Source organism: Juglans microcarpa x Juglans regia, chromosome 7D (assembly GCF_004785595.1).
Source record: "Juglans microcarpa x Juglans regia isolate MS1-56 chromosome 7D, Jm3101_v1.0, whole genome shotgun sequence".
In the NCBI taxonomy this organism is placed as follows: domain Eukaryota; kingdom Viridiplantae; phylum Streptophyta; class Magnoliopsida; order Fagales; family Juglandaceae; genus Juglans; species Juglans microcarpa x Juglans regia.
In genome coordinates this window covers 22,716,682-22,740,751 of record NC_054606.1, presented here as the reverse complement: position 1 = coordinate 22,740,751, position 24,070 = coordinate 22,716,682, and the positions used below count along the sequence as shown (strand labels likewise).

The window sequence follows — 24,070 nt, the reverse complement described above, 5'->3', positions numbered from 1 at the left end:
TTGTTAAGTCAATTTATGCAAACTCCTAGGCTCCCACACTTGAATGATGTTCACAAAGTATTAGTACTGAGGTACATTAAAGGAGCATCAGGGCAGGGATTGTTTTATCCCTCAGCATCTATCGTGGACTTTAGAGCTTACAATGATTCAGACTGGGGGGGCATGCCCAAATACAAGAAGATTAGTGACAGGGTATTGCATTTTCATTGGCTCTTCTTTGGTTCTTGGAAATCCAAGAAACATAATACAATTTCTAGGTCCTCAGTTGAGGCCAAGTATAGGGCCATGGCCAGCATGTGCTCTGAATTGAGTTGGTTACAGTATTTACTTCATGATTTACAAATAAAACATCCTCAAGCAACTAAGTTGTTTTGTGATAATAAAGATGTATTGCACATTGCAGCAAACTCGGTCTTTCACGAGAGGACTAAGCACATATAACTCGACTGCCATTTAATCTGTGATAAGGTTCAAGATGAGAGTATTGTGACTGAGCATGTGAGCAGTGCCTCTCAAGTCACTGATATGTTGACCAAGTCCTTATGTTCTGCTAATCTCTTCTCTCATTTATCCAAGATAGGAGTAGAAAATATCTACTCTCCATCTTGTGGGGGGTTGTTGAGATATGAAAAACAAATAGGTAATTGCCAGCAAGGCTTTCAGCTAAAGAAGAAAGTCATGCCTATTCAACAATGTCAACATGGATTAGAGTCTCTAGAAGGAAGTTGGGATCTAAAGGTGGGCAGTGGGGCCCCGCACCCCACTGCCCCGCCCATCATCTAGGACCCTAGCGGGGGTGGGGTGCGGGTAGGGCCCAACCTCGCCCCACACCTTTTTTTTAATAGAAATATAGTAATATATATTAAGTAGAACTTTTACTTAATACTTTATGTAAACTGTAATGTAATAGGGTGATCCTTTTATAAATTTCTTTGACAATACGAGTCTCACACTTAAGCAATGTGAGACTCTTGTATTACACTACAACTTACACAAGATATGTACTAGCAAATCTAAAAACTACATAATTTTTAAATTATAGTCATATTTACAAATTTAAATTTACAATTTGAGTTCTTAAATGTGTTTTTTTTATCACTTTTGGACCTAGTGAAATGTACTAATTATTGAAGTGAGCGAAGGGCGGGGTGGATTAGGAGTTCACCCCACCCCCTGGCCCATGCAGAGCTGGGAGGGGGCGACCCCGCACCATATGGTGCAGGTAGCACCCTTATTGGGATCACAAGAATCGAGAAAATAGAAAAGGAAATGGAAGAACCTTCCAGAATTGATAACTGATTTTTATTTTTATTTTGCTTTCTATTACCTGTTTTATACAGCCTGCTAGAGTTAGGGTACGTTTGGTTAACAAACTCATATCAACTCATCTCAATAACTTTTTCAAATTTTAACACAAAATATAATAAATAATTCAACTTTTTTAAATCTCAAAATAATATTTTATCATCTCAACTTAACTTAATTCAATTTAGTTCAACATCCAAACGTAACCTTAATTTTGCCACTGATGTAGGATTGGTTAGAATATTCTTTTGTAAATGCTTTACTGGCAAGGACAATTGTACACTTCATATATTTAAAGAAAGAATGATAATAAATACACAATTCTTCTCCATCACCTTTCTGTTTTATCTTACTTCTCTTATTTACATAATTATCAGTGTACAAGTTTTTCTCTTACCTTTAGGGATACAAATGGTTGGTATCAAATTAATGATATGGAAATGACATCACTAATTAACCAATTTATTAACCGAAGTATACTGCCCATTCATCGCCCACTATTAGAGTTGTAATCGTGACATGCATTATTCCATTTGATTTCTAGACTTCAGATCTAATCATCCATGCTTATTTAGAATTGCATATGGGACAGTTCTACGTGTTTCGTAGATGTTTGCGAAGTTATAATTGAGTCGTCCCTCCATTTCCACCTATCTTCTTAATTTTTTGAAAACTCTGAATCGATACACTCACTTATCCAAATTTGTGGAGTAGGAGACGGAGGTCTTCTTCAACTGCAGCAATTAATCCAGAACTGGTGCAACCACATCTACAACAGATTTTCACAACTGCAACAGAAAATTTTGAACAAACCTCTTCGAGGACTATCAAAAGAAACCATATTTATGGTTGGTAATTTTCTCTTAGACCATATTGCAGTTTATTGGCAAGAGAACATGGAATATGCTATACTCTCAATTTTCTCTCCCTATATTTTCAATTTACACATATTGAACTTTTATTTATTTTATTTATTTTTATGAAAACGGCTTAGCCAAGTATTATTGAAACCTCACTTTAGGCATAGGAAAACCATATATGAAACGCCCACACGTTAAATAAATACTACCCACCCAATTGGTACTACCAATAACAAATAAGCCCAACCTATCAATTCTCAAACGTCCTCTAACTAGCAAGTGAAGAGAAAAAATATATATCAAACCAAGACTCAGAAGTCCCTGCTGCACCCAACCTAATAAAATATTACTAGCGGCTGAGATAATCCACCACAAAGGGAACCCTACAACGGTGCCTCCGTGGTATTTCTGTAGGAAATACGTCGCAGACACAAAAAGTTGCCAAGTATATATTCCTTTATGAGTGTAAACTCTGAAAGTCTTATAAGCCAAGTCCCCTGCACGTCTGGTTGACGGTGCTAATTCATGCTATTAGCGCCTGAATTGAGCGATTTAAACGTGACTTTGCAACTGATTGGGGGATCAGGAGTTGAGCTACGTGCGTGCGTACTGATCAAACTTAAAAAGAAGAAAAAAATTCAAAAAGAGTGAAATTAATGCTGCCCCATGCATGCACGTACGTACGCGCGCTTTCCCTTTAATTTGAGGCAACTCATGGCATATATATCTAGTTTTTTGAAAAGAAAATTGGTTTTTATAAATGCATAACTTCAATAAATATGAAGCACAAATGCTTGCGTGTAGCATGCACAATGTTCATATATCTATCCTCATTCCTTCCCCACACTTATCTCTCTCTCTCTCTCTCTCTCTCGGACTCTGTGTATATATATACACATATCTCTTGGCCATAACCACATGAAGTTAAGCAACACATTCATCAGCCATACCAAGATTTGTGAGCTGTGAGTGTGAGTGAGTGAGATCAGATGGCAATTATTCATGCTAAGTACATGAATATTAGAAGAAGCTTGGGCATGGCAATATTGGTTATGGTTGCCACAACCCTAATGCGTGGGAACCATATTCAGGTGTCAGCACAATCATGCGGAGCAAGTATTCCAATCCTTGTAGCTGAATGCTCTGATTTTGTTGGGAAAAATGGGCCAGAAGTTCCACCATCGCAGGATTGTTGCGTAGCGCTGAGGGGAGTTGACTTTCCATGCATGTGTAAACGTTATGCTCAGCAAATCGAGAACCTTGTCAGCATGGAGAAGCTGGTCTTCGTTGTTCAAACTTGTGGATTAACAGTTCCGCATGGACTGCAATGTGGAAGTAAAGTCCATTAACTCATGACTACTTTTCTGGCTGCTTCTTGATGATCATCATGAATGAACTCATGACATGCATATTCTTTCATTTTTTTTTTTTTTTAAAAAATCATTTCATATAAGAAAAAAAAAGAAGAGAAAAGTAGTTTGGAATTAACAGATCAGGCATAATTAATCCTAATATTGTGCTACGATTCTTTCAGGCTCTACAGTTCCCAAGGCGTGATTGCATGAGCTTGAAGTCGGGGGAATATGAATGGCTACAGGCTGCTCCGTACATGCCTGCCGTATCTTAAACTCTACATTATAAAATTGTCAGAATAAGCCTAAACGGCATACATCTAATTTTCCATGTAATAATCATGGGATCATGTGCTTCGACCTTTTCCAGCTAGCTTTCTAATATATTATACAAATATCAAAATTTTCATAAGAAAAAAAAAAAAAAGAAGAGAAAAGTAGTTTGGAATTAAATAGTAGTATTATTTTAGTAAACATTTGTTCCATCCATATTATTTTAGGAAAAAAAAACTCTAAGATTAGCTCGAGCAAATTATCCATATATTGCAGATCAATTTAAAATTGGCTATAATATATATGATCTTTCGGAATTTTTTTTTAATTTTTTATTTTGTCATGAAAAGAATATATATTTATGCATATGAAGAATTACATGATAGCAAAACCTGTATTAATTCTACATCCAATATTAGTATGAAAATTTCTTTTAGATCTAATATTGTGCTGATTGATAGCTTGTTTGGAAATAGATCTTATTCAAAAATTCTCATCTCATCTCATCCAATCTCCTTCCCAAACATATAATTTAAATACAAAATTTTCAAACTAATCATTACAACTTTCCCAAACTTTCAAACAAAAAATAAAAAACAATTCAACTTTTTCAAAATTTTAAACAAAAATAATATTATAAAACTATATTCTAATAATATTTTAATTTTATAATATTTTTTATTCAACTTTATCTTTCTATTTTCCCAAAACTCAAAAAATACTAAACTTAAACTATCTGATCACTACTATTCACAAACTATCTTATTACTATTTACAAAATTCTCATCTTATTTCACTCACCAAACATGAAGCCATTCCCAATTAAATATTTTTAATCACAATGTGTACAATAAAATAATGGCGATTTCAGGAATTCATCTTGGGGTTGAACTAGTATTACAATAACCAAATATATTTTTTATATAATTTTCTACAATATATAGCAAGCCATCATGTAGAAAAACATGCAGTAATATGCAGCCACATAAAATAAAAATAAATATCATAAACGTAATTCTAAATACAAAAAATATTATCAATATACCAACTTATAAGGGATAATATATATATATATATAGATATATATATATATATATATATATAGATATGGCCTATGTTTATGGTAATAAAATATCACAAATAATGTCTTGAATAAAAGTTAAGCATATTGATCATTGTTAACGAGAGGAAGAAAGTTAAAAAGAAAGCTCAAGGGAGAACAAAGAAAATTCATGCATAGAAAGATTAAAGATGAAGAGAACCAAAAAGAACTTGCAGATCGAGATCACTCAAAGAAGAGTAGATGTATGGTATATAATATGAGTTTTTTTTTTTTTTTTTTTGTTGTTATTATTAAAATACATATACATAGTACTTTATTTTAAAGAAATTAGGGCCATCCTTTTACTTTTTCGTTAGAAAATAATATTTTTAATCATTCTTAATATATAAATTAGGGCCATCCTATTCTATATCCTTGTTTGTATAATAACCAGTACATCGAAAAGCTCCAAGGGAACTTCTTATGAGGAGGATTATCGGTGATAATTTAAAGTTCCATCTTGTTAAGTGATCATCTAAGATTAGCACCCGTTTCTCATTAAAAAGTTTGCTTGCGATCAATAAAACTCTAGAAACTTTCTCATCTAAGCTCTTTTGGGGAATGGTTATATATGGAGGTATGCCAATGAGAGAGAAGCGTTTGTGATGGTTGATGATGAAACCAAGTGTGGTGAGAAACTTGAAATGGAAAAGAGAGGGGAGGAGAATGAGAGAGAGAAACTTTAAGAGCTAGCTATATCTTTATTTTTTTTAAAAGTAATGTTACAAACCATATTCTCATCTTACTTTCATTCTACTACATAAAATAAAAATGTTACACTTTTCATCACCCTTGATCATCTTTATATTTTTTAAAAAGAGAATTTCAAAAGTTGATGAGCTATGCCACCTCATCATAATGAGATAAGAGTAGGATGATGGTGTAGTTTGTAGAGTTTTTCTTATGTCATCTTATCATAACGGGATGAAATTGGGATGAGAACGTCGCACATAAAAAAATTTCTTTATTTTTTCATGTGGGGATGTGGAAGAGATTAATTAATTTTAAGGATCAACTAGGGTGTGGAAAAACATCATAGAGGAGGGAGTTGTTTTCTAATTCCTTCTTCAACATTAGGCTGCATTTTTAATTGACTATGAGCTTCTTTTTGGCTTGAGTTCTGGTTTACATCTCATAATGCGGTAAGATTAGTTAGCATATTTGTGGAATCTTTATAAGAAGACTGGGTCAGAATTATAAAACATAATTTTCAGCACTCTTTTATCATGCATGGACGACTGCTATCGGTTTCCATGAAATTCGTGCAAGATGCTCTTTGATTAAAAAATTATTAGAGTAATGCTACATAAGTCATGAAGTGTGCACACGCCGTGCAGTTGTTTTGAAAAGGAGTAAGGTTCACTATTAAAAAATTAATTTTTTTTTTATGTGAGTTCCGTATTTATTTACTTTTTTTAAAGTGATTGTACGATACTTACACACTCATGATTATAGCTATCATTTTTCAAATTATTAAGTATCACGACATGCTATGACATTAATACTCTTTGTGCAAACATTAATTTTTAATGACATGGTATCGAAGTAACACTTGTCCGTACACCAAAACTACGTTATAATTACTACTGTATTTGGTCACATACTCATCTTTGACTGCTTTGAGCAGCACCAAGTGTTTGGATCTTGTCCAGCACAAAGGCTTTCACACAGAGAGACAGAGAGACATACAGAGATGGCTGCTCCTAGCATACACAGCTGCTTTAGCTCGACAACCTCAACGATTCAGATACTTGTCTTGTTGGGAGGAATTTTGGAGGTCCATGCAAAGATTGCGAGCCCCATTGATGGGGCATTCAGTTTTGACACAAATAGCCTGGAGAAGGACAAGCCGAAGGCAGCACCAACCCCTTTGGGCTTTGTGTTGCGAGGCGCTGAGGTCCATTGGCATATCATGCGTCAGCATTTATTGATGTAATCTAAAAATCTTAGGCAAACAATAATAAATATTGCAAGACTTTTTTTTTTTTTTTTAATGTCATACTCAACCCCTCAAATTCGGATGAGAAGTTTTTTTCTCCACATTAAGGTCCACATCCATGATCTTTAATTATTGAAAAGTGCTGCAGTAATAAAGAGATCTTATAAAAGTAAACACGCAAACCGGCATGACTTCATACGATATGTTAGATCTATTTTATAATAAAAATAGTTTTCTAATCTAATATACCACATCAAATCACGTTAATTTGTAGATTTATTTTTATAGACTAAAAACATTTCTCTTAATTTTTTAACATATTAATTATACCAAAAGTTTGCTCAAAGACTTTTCCAATATCTATCGACTAGATCTCGGAATATCTGTCTCCCCAGTGCTTGCACATCTATAACTTGTTAACTCTAAAGAAGATTAAAAAATCAAAAGTTAAATTTTGCTGACAGCCGATTGCAAAAAGAAATGGTAATATATATAGGCAAAAGATGAGCTCAGGGCGGTGGCAATTTGGACTATAGTATCATTAATTGTTGTTAATATTATTTTTGGCTAAAGTCTAATGAGGTGTTCTCCCATCACCATCAATAGTCATAATTCATGCAACCTAAAGTAAGTTTCTGCATATGCCATAGAAATTATTATAAGGTTATTGATGGAAATTGTTCTAACTTTGGTTTGAATTGATGTCGTCAGGATGTTTTCTTTTTTCTATTTTCTTGGATTTGAATGGGACACCACAATTAATAAATTGATTAAAAAATCCTAGAGAAATCTCAAAGAACTTTTTTTATGCAGCCCCAAGTATACCCTTAGATTCGTTCCTATCATTAACCCCTGAAATGTATAATAATATAATTGATTGTAACATAATAGTATATATATACATGATTAAATTTGCACTCAAGTCATGTTGGACAATTGGAATATATTCAATATTATTTGAGTGGCATTAAAATTTTCATTTGTATAAACATATTTATCATTTGTTTAATAATGTTTCAATTCTATTTTAAAGCGGTGTTACTCTGCTGCTCAGAGTAGTCTGATGCAACTTACCGCTAGGCCAAAATCACCTTTTTATTTTTCTTCAATTTTTTTTCCAATTTCTTTATTTATATTTTTTTATCATTTTAAAATATTTTTTAAAAATATAAAAAAATATCAATACACTAATAATCACTTCTTTAACTATTAAGTAAAGAAAACAATTAAAAAAAATTAAAATACATGATGTGTAGGGGGTAAGTTGAGCAGGTAAAGTTACATTTTTCGTCTATTTTATTACCTCAATTAATAATTCCAATATTCTGCTGCTTTTGAGGTTCCTCCGGGGTGGTGAATTAATAGGAGAATGTGGGAGAAGGCTGCAAAGTCTTGAAGCCTTTAGTACAGTCCATTGACCATGAAATGAGCTATTCTTTCTCTGCAATTAATTTCCAAATAAAAGAGAAATATGATAGACTTACTATTGAATGAACAATTGGACATACTCATGTTTGTTTGGTCGTCTTAGATTCAATCGGAGGTGAAGTCTTTTGAATTAAGCAAGGGCTCAGTTTTCTCAGTGCTGAAAAAGAAGAAAATGCACTGAAATTCTTTGTTTTCAGTAACTCAGAAAATCTTAACGCCATTTGTCTACAATTCTTTGTTTTCGATATACAGGCATTGTTGTATGTACTCAGGAGACAATTCACAGCACAGAGTCTAATGCAATGACCAGAAAAAAAATTGCTGATGCAGCACAAACTTTTAAGCAATGCAATTTGAGGCTGTAACACTTGAAATACAAGCGCACATAATACAAAGCAAAACGTTAGTTTAAGGTTCCATTGGTTATGAAATGAGAAGAAATAGACAAACTCTATATGTAGGTAATAAAAGAAGACAGCCTTGTTTTTGGCTGGTAAGTGAAGGGACAATTAGAACAACCCTTAACTGCATTCATTTACAGGGAAGAGAATTCTTTCACACCAAAAAGGAAAGAAGAGGTACTAAAACCAGGGAGATCAGTATTTCAAATCTCATTTTTTACACCTCCAAGCTGATACTGAAAACAAGGTTCGGTCTTGCCAGCATATTACCACACAACCATTCTCTTCCTTGATCTTGTACCCGTCACAACCAAAACCTTGCAACAACTGTCTTGCCTGCAGCATACCATAATAGCTTAAAGGCACATTCCCAAACCCACCCAAATCAAGCCTTTGAATCCACTTCTCAAGCTTTTCATGCCTTTCTTTCCTCTCAGCTCCTTCACATGCTATGATGTTCTTAATTTCCTCCCCAAACAGCATCTTCTCCACCTTCAATCTCTCCAATGATGTTCTTGGCATGGTAGACTCCAAACAATCAAACAATGCTGCATAAGAATAAAGAGCTTCCAATAGTCTCTCCATTAAAGTTGACCCGTTGTGGTTAGAATCTTGTTCTGTTATTACCATGAGCTTTGGTGTCAAACCCCACAAGGCATTGAGAAAGCTATCCATCTTTGCCGAACCGTTTAAAGATATGGGCGATGATGAGGTTGAGTCAGGACTCTGGCTATGCCTAGCTAAATCTTTCTCAAGCGGCTCACCCAGTGTGTTTTGGTTAATTTGCAGGACTCTAGATAAGTGTATTCCATTGAGATTCTTTGTTTCCAGTGGGGATCTCTTTCTCAAGAGTTCGTCATCGGAGGCCAATAAGGAATGTAATTGAAGAACCGAGCTGATTGCTAGAGCCTCTCCAGTTTTGACACGAAGTTTTTCAAAATTAAGATCATCTAGTCTACTAACAACGGAATTGAACTGAAATGGGATATCCAGTTTTTCAGCTTCTTCACTCAGTCGATACGCCATTTGATCCAGTACCTCTTTCTGTTGATGAACCCCGGTAATTCGCAAATGTGGTGGACCTTCAGGCCGTGCACTCAAAGCTTGAATAAGAGCAACCCATTGTACAGGTTCTGCAGCGTTCAAGTCGATTATGTGAACCATTTTTTCCCCTTCCATAGCTTCAATAATAGCCTGGTTTGTGAGCACCAAGCTCACCTTCAAGAACGGAAGCAGCTCAAAAAACAGTTTTTGAACAAGAATTTCTTCCGAAATCAATGTTATTCTGGTGGCATTGAGGGCTTTGTGAAGACCGGGCCAAGCTTTTAGGATTCTGTCAGCGAGCGCCTCAGTGAAGTATGCCGCTATACGCTGCATGGTATCACCATCAGGAGAAGAAAGCAGGGAGATTTGCTCAAGGGCAATATTTGCATTCTCAAGGCTACCCGCAGCAACGTGATTTGCACAAGTAAGCAATAACTGGATCAAGTACAAACCCCGCTCTTCGGATTTAAGTTCTCTAAGCCAAGGGTATGGTGATCCTATGCTTGGAGAAAGGGACATCATGGAAAATAATTGTAGAGGTGACGAAGTAACAGAAGAAGACCCTTCTTCTTGAAACATTGGAGCCTTATAACGACCACAACAATTAGGGGAAATCGAGGAAAGAAGACAGACTGTAATTGCAACAAAAAGAGACTCACACTCGCCACACAAAATAATCTAAACGATGAGAGGGTCTAAGTCTTCTGACAAAACATCAGATTGTTCAAGCAAGCGCCAGATTTGCATGAAATCTTAATTAGAGAACATGTTTACGTTCCTCTCACCACCCACAAGAACAAAGCAAAAGAGTGCAGAATCAGAGTGCTCGGAGGGCTTAGTTATAAGTCTAAGAGGGTAAAGAATCTACCAAATTAACTAGATCAAACAAGCAAGGAAGGGCGAAAAGGCAAAAAACTAGAAGGCTAAGAGTAGACAACCAAATTACCAATGGAGTCCAAATTAAAGAAATTGATCAGACATTCTATGTTCAATGAACAGGTTCAAAAGGTTATACAAAAAAAAAAAAAAAAATCATGAATTTAGTTCAAAATCGCAAACAAAAGCACCCAAGCAGTAACAGATGGAACAGAAAAGACAAACAGAACCAGCTCAACCACACCAGAACCAGAACTAGCCAACTAAAATTGGAACAGCCAAATCCTGACTGGGTTTCGGAATTGATCAAGAACCCACATGGAGCCCCATGAGAATTCCAGAGATTGCTTCTCCAATCTCTCTCTGTGAACACGGAGCTGTTCTTATGGGTTCTCTTTTTTTTTTGGGGGGGGGGGGGGGGGGGGGGGGGGGGGGGGGGGGAGAGGGAGGGGGAGGGGATTCCTCTGTTTATTCGACTTGGCTTGATCAAAAGTTTCCGTCTGTTTGGAAGGACTTGTTCATGGCTACTACGTTGTCGACAATGCGTGGGGGAGTCCTTTTGTCGTTACTGTTTTGTTGTCCTTCCCACTCCCAAGTGGAATATGGAACTTTGTGAGAGCCTTTTTGCTTTGCACTCTCTCTCTCTCTTGAAACTGTCTCTCTTTCCTCACTCTGAAACTACAACTTTTTCCTTTTATTTATTTGAAAGTCTGCATCTTGTCTTTACATTAGGTGACTGGGGAATCAGGTAAGAGCTGGCCTAATGACTTTCTTTTTTCCCCAAAGTGGGTTACTTGAATCCAAACATTACAAGGACAAAACAATGCCCTCAAGTTTTGTTTCCTGGTGGGGTGTGTGTGGGAATTGCAAGAAAGTGAAGAAACCTCCCAAGAAAATTTGATGCCTCCAAAACCCTCTTTTTTGTTTTCTTTTGAATGGGCAATGCAATGACCACACGATTGTTCTTATCCTCTTTGGAGTAAGACAAAGAGGCAATGAAGTTAAGCAAAAAGCCAAAAAGTATAGAGTACATTTATCTCTTCTTGTGGAGTGTTAGGTCCCAATTTTTCATTTCTATTTTTATTATCCGTTTATTAAAAAAATGATATCTACAGTTATATAATAGGTAAGTATCGTGCACTTCTTTTTTTTAAAAAAAAAAAAAAAAGTAATGCACAACATTTATGTAATTCATAATTATATTTAATATTACTCGTTTAGAAACCTGTCAAACTCTCTCCTCTCCACACAAGTTCTAAAGGCAATGTTTACAGAAGGTAAGGGTTTTTTTTTTTTCCTTGTCTTCTATCTAGGGTTAGAATAGGCACAACCTATCGCTGAACTCATTGGTTGCGTATGAGGCTCACATCTTAATCAAACCACAAGCATCACCCTTCACTAAAGTTCCAAATGTTCAACGTCCACATGCATGATATAATTTGGACTCATCGGCTTTAGATTTCTGATGTCTGTCCCATTCTATCCCATCATTATTGGTGCATGAGTCAGTCTTGCACCCATATAATTGTTTATGGTCTTAGAGTATTAGTATTGGTATAGCTAAATGTAAATGCAGACTAAAATTTAGTAACAATTCCATTAAATTTTCTACGTTAGAAGAGACAAGTGCAAATTTTTTACTTACAAGCTACATTAATTATACATATTTGTATGGTTACTATTCGTTATCTATTGAATAATTTCTCTCTCCACCCACTTAGACTCTCTCTCTCTCTCTCGACACAGAAGCCCTTCTCTCTCTCTCTCTCTAAACAAAAATTATAAATTAAATTGTAATTTAATTAAAAAATATAGTTGGCAAACAATAATTCAATTATAAATTAAACTATTAATTAAAATATGGTAACTATAATTGCAAAATATGAAAAAAATTATTATTATTATTAAATCAAAAATATTTTTTATTATTTTGACTAATAGATGAATAATCTAATGTGATCCCATCTCTCTTGAATGGAATAGACAAAAAACAAAACATGTGATTTTAGCCAAATTTTGCCATTGTCTTTATCTATTCCAATGTTCATACTCATAGACTATGTAAGTAATGAGCAAATATGAGACTTATATGAAAATAAAATTTTTTAATAATGAATCATATTATTTTTTAAAATGAGTACGCATATTTGCATAATCAATAACTATATTTAGTATTACTCGTGATCCTAACGTGTGGCAATGAGGCAGATGATTCAATCCTACCTATCAAATTATATTTATGCTTTTTTCCTCTGAATATCCAAATGATGAAAAAATGAAATCTCCAAAATGACCAATTGCATTGCTCACTTTCAGGCTGCATATATCCTCTAACCTCCATTTCCGGCAATCCCTATTGTGGCTTGGCCAAGGAAACTGGATCTAAAGCAATTATCGTGTCAATTACTCTCTCTCTATTTTATTATTATTATTATTATTATTATTCATTCCTTGTCCTTTTGTGTTCTTGATTTATTTTACAATAAAATTTAATTTCCTTAACTATCATAAACCATTTATTAGAATGCCAAAAATATATAAATTGAGAAAAAACCATGCGTTCAAAAAACTTTAATGAAAATTGGTAACTTAATTAGTTATATTATTTTATAATAATATACTTTTAACTTTAATCACATGTATTATTCGAAGTTTTATTTAATGATATACATTGTGTTGCGGAAGCTGCAAAGATTCCCATATAAAAAATGACATATTAGTATATTATAGATATTTATTTATTTATTTTTAAATTACTTAATTAATGGCCATGCCATACTCTTTGGATTTGCTTGATCATGCCAAATAATGTTAATAACGTGTGAAAATCCAATCATAAACAGCCAGGTTAATTAGCAATGCTCTTATGAATTTAATGCTTGGAATACATCAAATCATACAAAGTTTAAAACACGACAACATTGAGCATCTTTGTTCTTGAAAAAATAGATAAATGTATACCTGTTTTTCTGTCTGTTTGGCCATGGTCTGTCTAAAATCACACCTATTTCCTTTGGAAACTGAGATGGATGATCAATGTCTTTATAACTAAGCATAAGACAAGCTAATTGTGTCTTTCAAATTGGAAGCTTTTGTTTTGTTTATGCTCATATTGACATGACAATTAACCATTATTTATTTATTTTTTGTTTATAGAAACATCATCATGGTACCATTTCTGTTAACTATCAGTTGTCTCTTTACTATGTCTACTTTCATACATGATAGCTAGTAATGCACAGTCCATCCCACATACATGATTTTTTTTTTATTTTTTAATAGCATTTTGCTCACATCAATTCTTGAATCTAATCAACTTTAATCCTCTGAGGCACCTCAGTAATGGGTGTGCTGTCCACAATAAGTAAGTTGCGACATAATAAGCTAGTTAGATTCTGTAGTTTATAGAAATGATATTTACAGTCATAAATATTGTACATTTTTTTTTGAAAAAAGTGAGTAACTATAAGATCCGTGTGAAAAAATTAACTTTTAATAGTGGACCTAATTCGTAACGTTTGCACAACTGATAACTATATCTAATATTACTCTTATATATATTTGCACAATGGAAAGTTTATATATATATATATAGATTTGCAGAAGTTTAATTATTAGGTGCATTGGACCAAACTTCATGTGGGAGCACCAGTACTTTTTTTTTATTTTTTATTTTTTATTTTCTGTTCTAAAATAGGATGCTTTTTAATTATGTGGAGCAAATATTAACACCCACTCGATCTGTTTGACCTTGAAGTGATGGATATCATTTCAACTTGTCACATGCATGTTATGGATAGACAATATCATCCTTGGTATAATCGTATACTTTATAGTAACTTTATTTGGTTATAATTAATTAATGTGAAATTATGAGAGAATTGATCTCTTTGAGATGGCCAAACTCTACTCTAAAAACCCATGCCATAGAATTGTTCCAATTGTGAGCTACTTATCAACTTTTTGTTCATATTTTCCTGAAGTTCCCTTGAAAATATATTTGTATGTTGGCTATGGAAATAAATTCTCAATTTTAGGGGTTAAAAACTTAAAAACGGTACTTTCGAATTTTTTGTGAACATTTTATAAACTTGACTCAATCTTAGTTTTGACAAACTCAACTCGTATTAAACGAATAGAACTTAAAAAATAAAAATTTAGTTTGTTTATCGAACAATTTCAATCCATATTAACTTTCATTTCTTAAAAAAAAAAAAATGAAAGTAAACTTTAACTAACACGTTTCATAAGGAAAATATTTTAGCAACAAAGTGATTATATAAAAGTAAACTCACAAACTGATATGAATTGATGTTATACGTCAGATTGTAAAGTTACTTTTATTATAAAGTAGATCTAACGGATTTTAAAAAATCACATCAGTTTATAAGTTTACTTTATATAATTTCTTTGTGTCTGTAGCAGTTCTCGTTTCATAATATGCACTATAACCTAGCAAAACTGGCATCTTGTAGCCTATACTTTATTTTCTTTTTTTTGACAAAATTTTCTTTTAAATTGAGTTAGAAAACACTTCCTCCGACCCATTTAAAAAAATGACAAAGTTTTTCTCCAAATCCTAACAAAGGATGCTAATTAGCAATCAATTTAATTGAAAGATGTAATATTTCAATCTTGATAATTTATTGTATACTGTATTTTTCTCATTTAGTAATTTAGAATAACTTGCTCTTTACATTATGGCATGTTGCTACTGCAGTTTTGATATGCAATGTTTTTGACATGGACTAGAAGGTCATTCGTTGTCTTGAGACTTGTGGGGGACATGGTGACGTTGAATGCCATGGGGTTGTCTTTCTTTGAATCCATTGAAAAATAAAATCACCCATTATTGTTTAATTTACTATACAAATTCATGTGGCCTCAGGCCCTCAAGATGTGAATCTTATAATTGAGGGGTTCACATCAACTGAATGATTTGAAATTTTTAATTTGAGCCCATAATCACTACAATAATAAATTCTTGAAAAAGAGTCTTAAGATGGAAATGATGACTGTACAAAGCATTATAACCATAGATAAGACATAGTGAGGGCAGTGTCATAAATGTGACAAAACCGAGTAGGTCAATATCTGTTGTCTTAACTTCTGTGGATTCATGTGGCAACCAACAGTGACAGGACGTGTTCCAGGCTTGGCCCTAATAAAATTAAAGAGAAATACTGAGAAGATTTCCGTAAAATAAACTATTTCAGTTTATCAATCTGATATATTATATTAAATTATTTTAATTTATAAATTTACTTTTGCTTTTGCATCTCTTTATAGCCGGAGAACTTCAAAAAATTGAATTGACATTATAAGGTGAGCTCCTTTCAGAAAACTCAGCAGAAGGATTTATTTGTTAATTTATTTTTAATTTGAGTTTATAACTTAACATGAAGAATATACACTTATTAGTTCATAGACTAAAGCATTAACATGCTTTAAACGCCTGATAACATTTATATAAGATAAAAATGTAATGGCAGTGATGAGGCTAATAAGTTTCTACGGGAAAACAAGTATACACCATCTAGGATGGGAAATGCAGAATGGATCATCAGCCACAAGGCAACAATTTGATATAGAGTTTCCATTCCTCACAACTAAAAATAAGCAAAAGAACAAAAACTCCAACTTGCCAAAGAATTGGATTTGCCCAGATCTGGATGAGAAACTTTGTGGCCTATGGCACTGACTCAAAACCGCCTGTTGAAAATGAAAAATGAGCTCCTTCATGGAGAAAACAGGTGACATAATCATATCCAATACATCAAGGAGACAATCAGTACAAGTATTGACACTTGTTTTTTCTTTTGAGGAAGTTTCGCTTTGCATCCTCAAATTATCACTATTATTCATTAATCTTAATGTTCATTTCTTAACCAAAGATGCAAATGGTCAAAATTTGGTAAGTTGCACGCAGCTTATTTTGTGTTCTTGGGTGAGGGGTCTAATTTGCTGAATTGAGAAGCTTGTTAGAAGGGGTTTGTAGGTGCTATCAGTTTGGTTTTGGCCGGGTTAAGATTGAGACAGACTCTCACCTACTTGTTAACTGGATTACAAAGGGCGATTGTAATATTTGGTACTTAAAGAGGATTTTTAGGAAGAGTTGCAGGGTTTCTTGGGCAGCCTGGAGTATCGTTTGACTCATGTTTTTCCTGAGGGTATTGTTGTGTCGGATTTTCTAGCCAAGCGGGGAGCTGGGAGTTTAAATATGGATTGGACTAGTAATAGGGAGAACCTGACCGGTCAACTCAAAGGTCTTCTTTGTATGGACATAATTGGTCTTCTCTATTTGCAGCTCACATAAGTTTCAACTAGTAAGTTCCATTAGCTTTATTTGAGTTGATCTTATTTGCTTGCGTGCTCTTTTTGCAGGTGCTTTTTGTTTCATCCTTCTCTCCTTTGTCTTGGTCCTGTAATTTTTTTTTCTTTGAACATTATTGATATTATGTATTGTGGTTGGGTTTGTTTGGTTTTTGATGCCTGGATTTTGGTTTTTTGAGTATCTGTAACCCCCAAGTATCCGGCTGTAACCATGGTTTCCTCCGCCACAAGTGAGAGCTTTCAATAAAATTGGAGTACCGTCTTCTTCTTTAAAAAAAAATGGTTCTGATTATAAGCATCTACCTTTATTTCTGAGCTGGGCAAGGGCTACAGCTATCCTTGCACCGACAAAAGCATTATTCTTCACAAGTGCAATGTCTAAGCATTAGTTAAGATAGTTAAATAAAATAAAATAAAAACATATATACAACTCATGGCATCAGTGAATGAAAAGGAAATGAATTATAATAAAAATATTCGAAATGCAGACACATGGTTGAATTCATATGCTCAAGCAATTAACTTAGAATGTTTAAATGTGAATCCTATTAATAAAATTTTCTAGAATGACACAGAAAGGATACTTGAAGCAAGTGAGGCTCCTCCAGTTAGTTCATTCACTCTGGCAAGCAGGAAAGGAGTTTCAGCATTTCCTGTTATATTCTTATCCCTAATGATCCAACGCCATATTTATCTAATTAGTACTCAGCATAAGATAATAGAATAAAAACATGTGGGAAAGGAAAAGGTTTAACTGTTTGATGTCAGGGAAGGCACATTTTACCTAGCCTCTTTAAGTGCTCTCTGTATGGCAGATTCAATTACGCTTCCAGAAGCAGAGTGTTCCTTCGGAATCGGAACAGCAATCAGAATTCCAGTATCAAGCTTTAGTTTCATGTTCGCATCTAAAACAAAAAACAAAAAAATGGAAACAGAAATCACTTAAAATATTTTGAAGGTAAATGAAGAAAAGATGAAAATGAGTTGGCTGTCACTTGCCTATTAGTCGAGCACAGTCTTCTGGGCTATCCACACGACAAGGCACCTAGATTTTTTGTCATGATCAAAGAACTTCAGTACATTAAGCTATACCTTAAATTATCTTGAACGAAACATTTGCACAATATTTCTGTGCAAGTCTAAAAAATTACCGTTTTAGAAATCATTCATATAATTACTTTTCTTCCTTGTAGGCTTTAATATCATGACATCTCTTAAACTTTGCAATCTTACAATAAGTTTCAACCACCAAATAAATTCTGTGTTTCTTGCAACAAGAGAGAGATATTCTGAAGCTGATCTATAGGCACTCAACAATAGGAATTAAAGAGATACAAAAAATACAGAAAAAAGGACAATGGTCTGCTTGAACGTACGTATCAGAGAGGCTAACCAACGCAATCCATTAGCTACTACCTACTTAATAGTGGAGTAATAGCGGAAACTATAGTTGAGAGTTAAGACAACAATTACAATGACTATTTTAATTGAACTTAAAGAGTTTTTAAAGCAGAACAATACACTGTCAACACGACTTTTTCATCGAATGGAATAAAAATTCCAAGTATCAATAAAATACCGTGGTGCATTTCATGAGAAAGAAATGATCAGAACTTCAAAGACAAGGAACCCTCACTAAAAGAACTCAGAATTTTTATTTCAGCAACTTATTTCTTTGGACAATTGCTATAGATTTCAATAGGCTTAACCTTCATAATTTTCTTGTATCTACTTCTAACTAGGTGTTTTCTCTTATACGTCTTGTTTACTTGGGCAACGCCTATTTCTCTTTGTATCAATAAATAGTTATGCTATTTATAAGTTGGTGTGTAAATGCACTATTTGTTATGAGACCCATTATAGTTATTAAAAAAAAAAAATTCAAAATACCAATACTTTTTCTATTTTAGCTGATGTGGATGGCTTTAACTTAGCGGTATGCTGGGTGTATCACTAGCCAAGCCAACAAATAGATTTTTTCATCAATAAAATCTCTTATACTTATAAAATAAAATTCAACTCTAAGAATAATTGCTCAGCAATAGTCGATGGCCAATACCTTGCAGCCACTTGTTTCAGTAAAAAATGCCGGAAACTCGTTGGTTTTGTAAGTAGCAACACAAACGCCCTGTGTTTCCTGTAATTACAATAAGAAATGCAAGGAAACAGAGAGGTAAGAAACTATAAGTTATACTTCTTAATCTGAAGTTCTGTTACTTCTAATGATATTGGAGATAAATTGGTTGGTACCAAATATTCCAGGGTCCTGGGAATATCTAACATTGATTTTACACCGGCAGAGATAACCATTACTGGAGTCCTTCCAAGCTCAGTAAGATCAGATGATATGTCCATTGCTGCAAAGGAAAAATGACCAATATGTATACCAACATAAATAATAAGGTTATTTCATTCCTATAAATGAACATAAAATTTGAAAATTTATCGGCGATCAACAGCTCATTTTTAACAACACATTAGAGACTTTTCCTTCTTACTAAATTGCAGAACAATTAAATACAAATGATATATTCAACCATGATAAGCCTTGTCTTGGTCTCTTACAGACAAGGTCAATTCATGCTCCAAACCAGACCATCACATGGACTATAAACTCCACAATATATAACATACACGTCGGTTGGCTTGTCGAATAAACAGAACACCCAACATATAAAACAGTTTGCATCAGTTAAAACAGAAAGGACAAGATTCCTTCTACCTAGGTCTTTCTATTGTATACACCATGTACACTTGGATAGCATCTCTGCTCATTAATGAAATTATCTTACTTGTTAAAAAATCTAAGGACGACATTCCATGAAATATGGCTCTGCAACCCCAAAAGGGCCAAAACAGCATGTGCATCAAGCATATCATTAGAGATACACTTACTGTGCTCGCCATGTCTATGTACTCCTCCAATCCCTCCAGTGACAAATATAGGGATGCCAACCTGATAAGGTTTACATTGAAATATTAGCAAAACCTAATTAAGGATATCAGAACTGGGAAAAAAAAAAGGCCACAGTACAGCTGAATATGAAAAACTGGAAGGCAATGAGAAACTGAGAATATGGTGGTCACCATTGAAGCAAAGAACATTGTTGCAGAAACAGTAGTTGCACCATTACCTCTGGTAGCCACCTAAAAAGAGCACAACTTAGCATGTAAAATCAGCAGCAAAAATATTGAACAGCCAAAAACAGAAGTTGTAGTTGTTAACAAGGGATTTCTTCTGTCAAAACCTTACTATATGATCCAATATACAAGTATAACACAATAAGTCCTCTGAACATGCAGACTCAAGTATTAAGACATCAAGGTGTTCTTTTTCTTTTTTAAATCGAAACTGCTCATACAGGCTCTAAATATTTCGTGGCAGAAACTTTTTCAATAGTAGTGAAGAGTAAATTACTCAAGGCATGTAATATCTCCAGATATCACGAGTCCTGTTGGTCATTACACCTCATATATTGGAGATGATTTGTCTATGATATTACTCGATTCATTTCATATCAATACTTTCCGAATTATTTTGTATCTTCTATGTAGTGTATCCTGATCTTCTGTATCATCAACCAAGCCAGCTAGTTTTCCCGTTAGTCCTTTTAACAAATTACTTCTGTTTCAGTCATTTAAAACCATCTCTGAAGCTTCTCACCATAACAATATTTGGTTTTGGGAGCTCTTTCTCATACCGGCAGATATCAATATCATTTTCATCTGTTATATAAGCCATTGGGACCCCCAATCTTGGTGTAACCTACCTCATGGTACTAGCAACTAAATAGGTCAACACAGGAGGGCAACTTCCACTATGTATTCAAGTGAAATCTGAATATCTAATTGGCAGCAAGCCGACATGCCCTAAAGGAAATACTTGATTTTATAGGAAAAAAATACCATTTACAGAAGAACAACATCAACAATATGAGTCAAGTCTTAGTACCCATAGCACATATGGTGTTTGACCAAAAACTCCTATTAATTAGGACACATCAATCATCATCTTATCAAAAAATTAGGACACATCATAATTATGCAACAATTCTTATCCATATGTTTTAATGTTCCTCTTGATTTCAAGATAAATGTCTTATAGGACTATATGATAATTACTTTGGAAGTATAGGACGATATGGTAAATAAAGATACCATTGGAGAATTTAACAAATATTCAATAACATTTTGAGTTTTCAGCATATCCTTTACGAACTCAATGGAACAAAAAAAATTCCTCTTCTGATCCAAGCGAGAAATCCAAAACAATCCATTTATAGTAAACAAAATAAGTCACAAACGATAGACTGCATGCACTTAGTGGCTAATCTAAGAGCTACTCACAACATGCACAATGTCCCTCCTAGCTGTCTTCTGAGCTCTTGTACCCAAAATTGCAAGTTTTTTCAACTCTTCCATACTCAAGCCTACACAGACATATATTCACATTATGGAATAAGAATTAAAATAGATAATCCCAAGAAGTAGACAAGGTCTGCAATCCCCCTTCCACCCCAACACGACACACACACATAAATCCCTTGACAATCTTGACAAGTATTCAGTAATTTTACTAATATTTCGGTTGATAACTTTCATAGTGAGGCCCAATCATATATGGTCAAGTGATCAACAAAGTTGAAGACAAATATTCCACCAAGCAGATAAACTAGAGAAAATATGATTATTTGATGAAATCGAGCCATTATTTTATCCTGATCTCTCCGAAGTCCAAAGAACATTCAGAATCTCAAAATGTGAAGCCTCGATGAGGCTGATTTATGGAAAACTAGATCTAATCAACATATGAAACCAAGTGCAGACTCCAACCTTTTATACTGAGTCATATTAATGAACCATCTCTTTATGGTTGCTCTCTATTGTTAATCCCGTGGGCCATGTGATAGTTGCAGTTGAAACATTTCTCAACGTCAATATGTACAATGTAGGAACATACACATATAAGTCCTAATGGCACAAATACATACTGTTTAAGCAAGTGGCAGCTGTGACAGTATATGTGATCCCACTCCAACAAGTACATAAAAAAAATAAAAAAAACAAAAAAAAAAACACCATAACTAAATAGTGGAAATCCATCTAATATGCTTATGGTTTTCAGAATTCCCCAAAAATTATGGCAGATCAAAGCACAGTTCAAAATTGGGTGCTTCAATCATTTGATCAAGCTCTTACACTAGATTACTTCATTGAACCTTTTCAACGGTCAATTCTCCAAGTGCACATTTATGCATACATGTATGGTAAAAGAATAAGTTTAATATAAACACCTACGCATGGTATGCCATCTAAAATTGCAATAGTAGCCGGAACAGCTCCGTTTGTCTTGACAATTGCCTCCAGCTCCTTTGCAGTTTCCAAATTTTGAGGATATGGCATTCCTGAATTTGTATAGAACATGATTCAAAGTCTGCAACATTTTATATTTATCATGCAGTAAACATACGAAGCATTTATGAACAAAAATTGCATATGATTTTGCTTCTAAAGAATCCAGAAAACAATTCCTTACAATACAAAAAATGTATATTCTGGATCATAATCAATCAAATTGTTATGTCAGTCATAAGAGTTAATTTGGCACATAGTATGGTTTCCAACTCAGAAGAATGCCAAAGGGAACCCAAAAAATATTCTCAGTAGTCCAAAAAACTCAACACAACTATTTCAATGGGAACCATTACACCTGAATAAATCATTGCCACACATAAATTTAGGTACAAAGTATTAAGGCCTCAGTCATCACTCCCTCAGCTGAGCATTAGTAGTCCAGCACACATGGAAATATTCAGCACGAATATTCTAGAATCTGTTCATAACAGATTGGTAGCTAGGTGTTACAATATGATTGGCCAAAGGCCTGTAGTTTGTTATTGTATTACGCCTATATAAGAGGCAAATAGTCTGTATAAGAAAGATAGCAATAAGAAATATACTTGTCTTTGGCATTTATACAAACAGTTATCGTCTCTCTCTGTTTTGCTTGATTCAACACAAAGAAATACTACTATCAATGAGGAAAGTTTAGCATGGGTAGTGCCTAGAAGGGCGGTTGACCTTTTTGCAAACTGGAGAGGATCATGTGTCAATCTTCAAGTCATAGCAGTGTGGAAGATGGTCCCCATATGCTTACCGTGGTGTATTTGGACGAAAAGAAGTTATCGGAATTTTGAAGATCGAAAACGGTCATTTGATGAACTTAGACGTCTCTTCATCAATACCTTGTATATATGTGAAATAGTTATAGATTTCAATGGGCTAAAGTCTCCATGATTTCCTTGTACTGTTCCTGTTTTTAATCCTCAGCTAAGTGCTTTCTCTTGTATAAGTCCAGTGTACTTAGGCTAAGCCTATTTATTATTTATCAATAAAGTTTTTGTTCACCTTAAAAAAAATAAATTGAGACATTACAAAAGTTTTTCCAAGCATCGCTACAAAGTATCTTACAAATAATTAGCCTTATGAAACCTTCAGGTATCTTCCCCTTATAGAAAACAAAGACGAAAAGATACCATCAAATACTTGAACAATTCTCCAAAAACTAAGATCCTCTAAACGCAAAGCAATCAAGCTACCAAGAACAAGTAAACCCCAAAACTAAAATTACCATGGGATATAATGGTGGATTCAAGAGCAACCACCGCACGCCCACAAGACAAGGCTTCCGAAACCTCTGGAGAAATCTTGATTAACCTTCCATCGAGACCATCACTGCCACCCTATATATAAAAAATAAAAATAATAACAAAAATAGAAAGATATTTAAAAGTGATCATGGTAGAAGAAAAGCAAGCAGCCATTGATCAATAACCACACTTTGAATAAGAGTAACTTGAGCATTAGTTTAATCAGTTTAAGCATTGCCTTGAAAACCTAGAAGTGATAACTGCTGTAGGGGGGCGAAAGGAAGGACCTTGTCGTTGTTTGAGTCAGTGGGGTGGAAGTGTCCTCGCAGATTGGAAAGTCGAGAGAGTGCTGAAGAAGACATTTCTCGACACCGAGGAGACCAGCAGTGCAGGAAGCCCACCCGATCGACTTCTCTCGCACTCTCTTGCCTTTATTTTTCGGTGGGGAAGATCAAAACGGCTTTACCTGAATTCTTAGGGCTATTTTAGGAACTACCTTGATGTTTT

General features: G+C 34.2%; 3 protein-coding genes across 4 annotated transcripts; 1 reads left to right on the top strand and 2 right to left on the bottom strand.

Annotated features, from left to right (window-relative positions):
• Window positions 1-3,020: 3,020 nt before the first annotated feature.
• LOC121238350 lies at window positions 3,021-3,765 on the top strand. Its single transcript, XM_041135190.1, has 2 exons — window positions 3,021-3,500; window positions 3,700-3,765. The coding sequence occupies exons 1-2, from the start codon at window positions 3,155-3,157 to the stop codon at window positions 3,720-3,722; spliced, it is 369 nt and encodes a 122-aa protein (XP_040991124.1). The 5' UTR covers window positions 3,021-3,154; the 3' UTR covers window positions 3,723-3,765.
• A 4,862-nt stretch (window positions 3,766-8,627) lies between these two features.
• On the bottom strand, window positions 8,628-10,997 carry LOC121239498 (scarecrow-like protein 3). Its single transcript, XM_041136754.1, has 2 exons — window positions 10,825-10,997; window positions 8,628-10,308 (listed from the first exon to the last, which is right to left on the bottom strand). Exon 2 carries the CDS (start codon window positions 10,281-10,283, stop codon window positions 8,871-8,873), a length of 1,413 nt encoding a protein of 470 aa, XP_040992688.1. The 5' UTR covers window positions 10,284-10,308; window positions 10,825-10,997; the 3' UTR covers window positions 8,628-8,870.
• A 5,026-nt stretch (window positions 10,998-16,023) lies between these two features.
• On the bottom strand, window positions 16,024-24,070 carry LOC121238855 (pseudouridine-5'-phosphate glycosidase). Of its 2 annotated transcripts, XM_041135917.1 has the most exons (13): window positions 23,851-24,070; window positions 23,545-23,656; window positions 22,208-22,318; window positions 21,261-21,343; window positions 20,001-20,060; window positions 19,809-19,869; window positions 19,164-19,270; window positions 18,973-19,050; window positions 17,913-17,958; window positions 17,698-17,818; window positions 17,498-17,583; window positions 17,217-17,291; window positions 16,024-16,292 (listed from the first exon to the last, which is right to left on the bottom strand). In XM_041135917.1, exons 1-13 carry the CDS (start codon window positions 23,923-23,925, stop codon window positions 16,270-16,272), a joined length of 1,038 nt encoding a protein of 345 aa, XP_040991851.1. In that variant the 5' UTR covers window positions 23,926-24,070; the 3' UTR covers window positions 16,024-16,269. The 2 variants fall into 2 exon arrangements, with proteins under 2 accessions (XP_040991851.1, XP_040991853.1); XM_041135919.1 differs by lacking the exon at window positions 23,851-24,070 and having other exon boundaries at window positions 22,212-22,347.

What these genes read in the sequence shown, in the direction of transcription:
- LOC121239498 (XM_041136754.1), bottom strand. Translation starts at nt 10,283, where the DNA reads ATGTTTCAAGAAGAAGGGTCTTCTTCTGTTACTTCGTCACCTCTACAA.
- LOC121238855 (XM_041135917.1), bottom strand. Translation starts at nt 23,925, where the DNA reads ATGTCTTCTTCAGCACTCTCTCGACTTTCCAATCTGCGAGGACACTTC. An exon ending in CCAGGACCCTGGAATATTTG is followed by an intron (nt 19,051 to 19,163) that starts GTACCAACCAAT and finishes TTGTAATTACAG; the next exon opens with GAAACACAGGGCGTTTGTGT. An exon ending in CTGAAACAAGTGGCTGCAAG is followed by an intron (nt 17,959 to 18,972) that starts GTATTGGCCATC and finishes CAAAAAATCTAG; the next exon opens with GTGCCTTGTCGTGTGGATAG.
- LOC121238350 (XM_041135190.1), top strand. Translation starts at nt 3,155, where the DNA reads ATGGCAATTATTCATGCTAAGTACATGAATATTAGAAGAAGCTTGGGC. An exon ending in GCATGGACTGCAATGTGGAA is followed by an intron (nt 3,501 to 3,699) that starts GTAAAGTCCATT and finishes CGATTCTTTCAG; the next exon opens with GCTCTACAGTTCCCAAGGCG.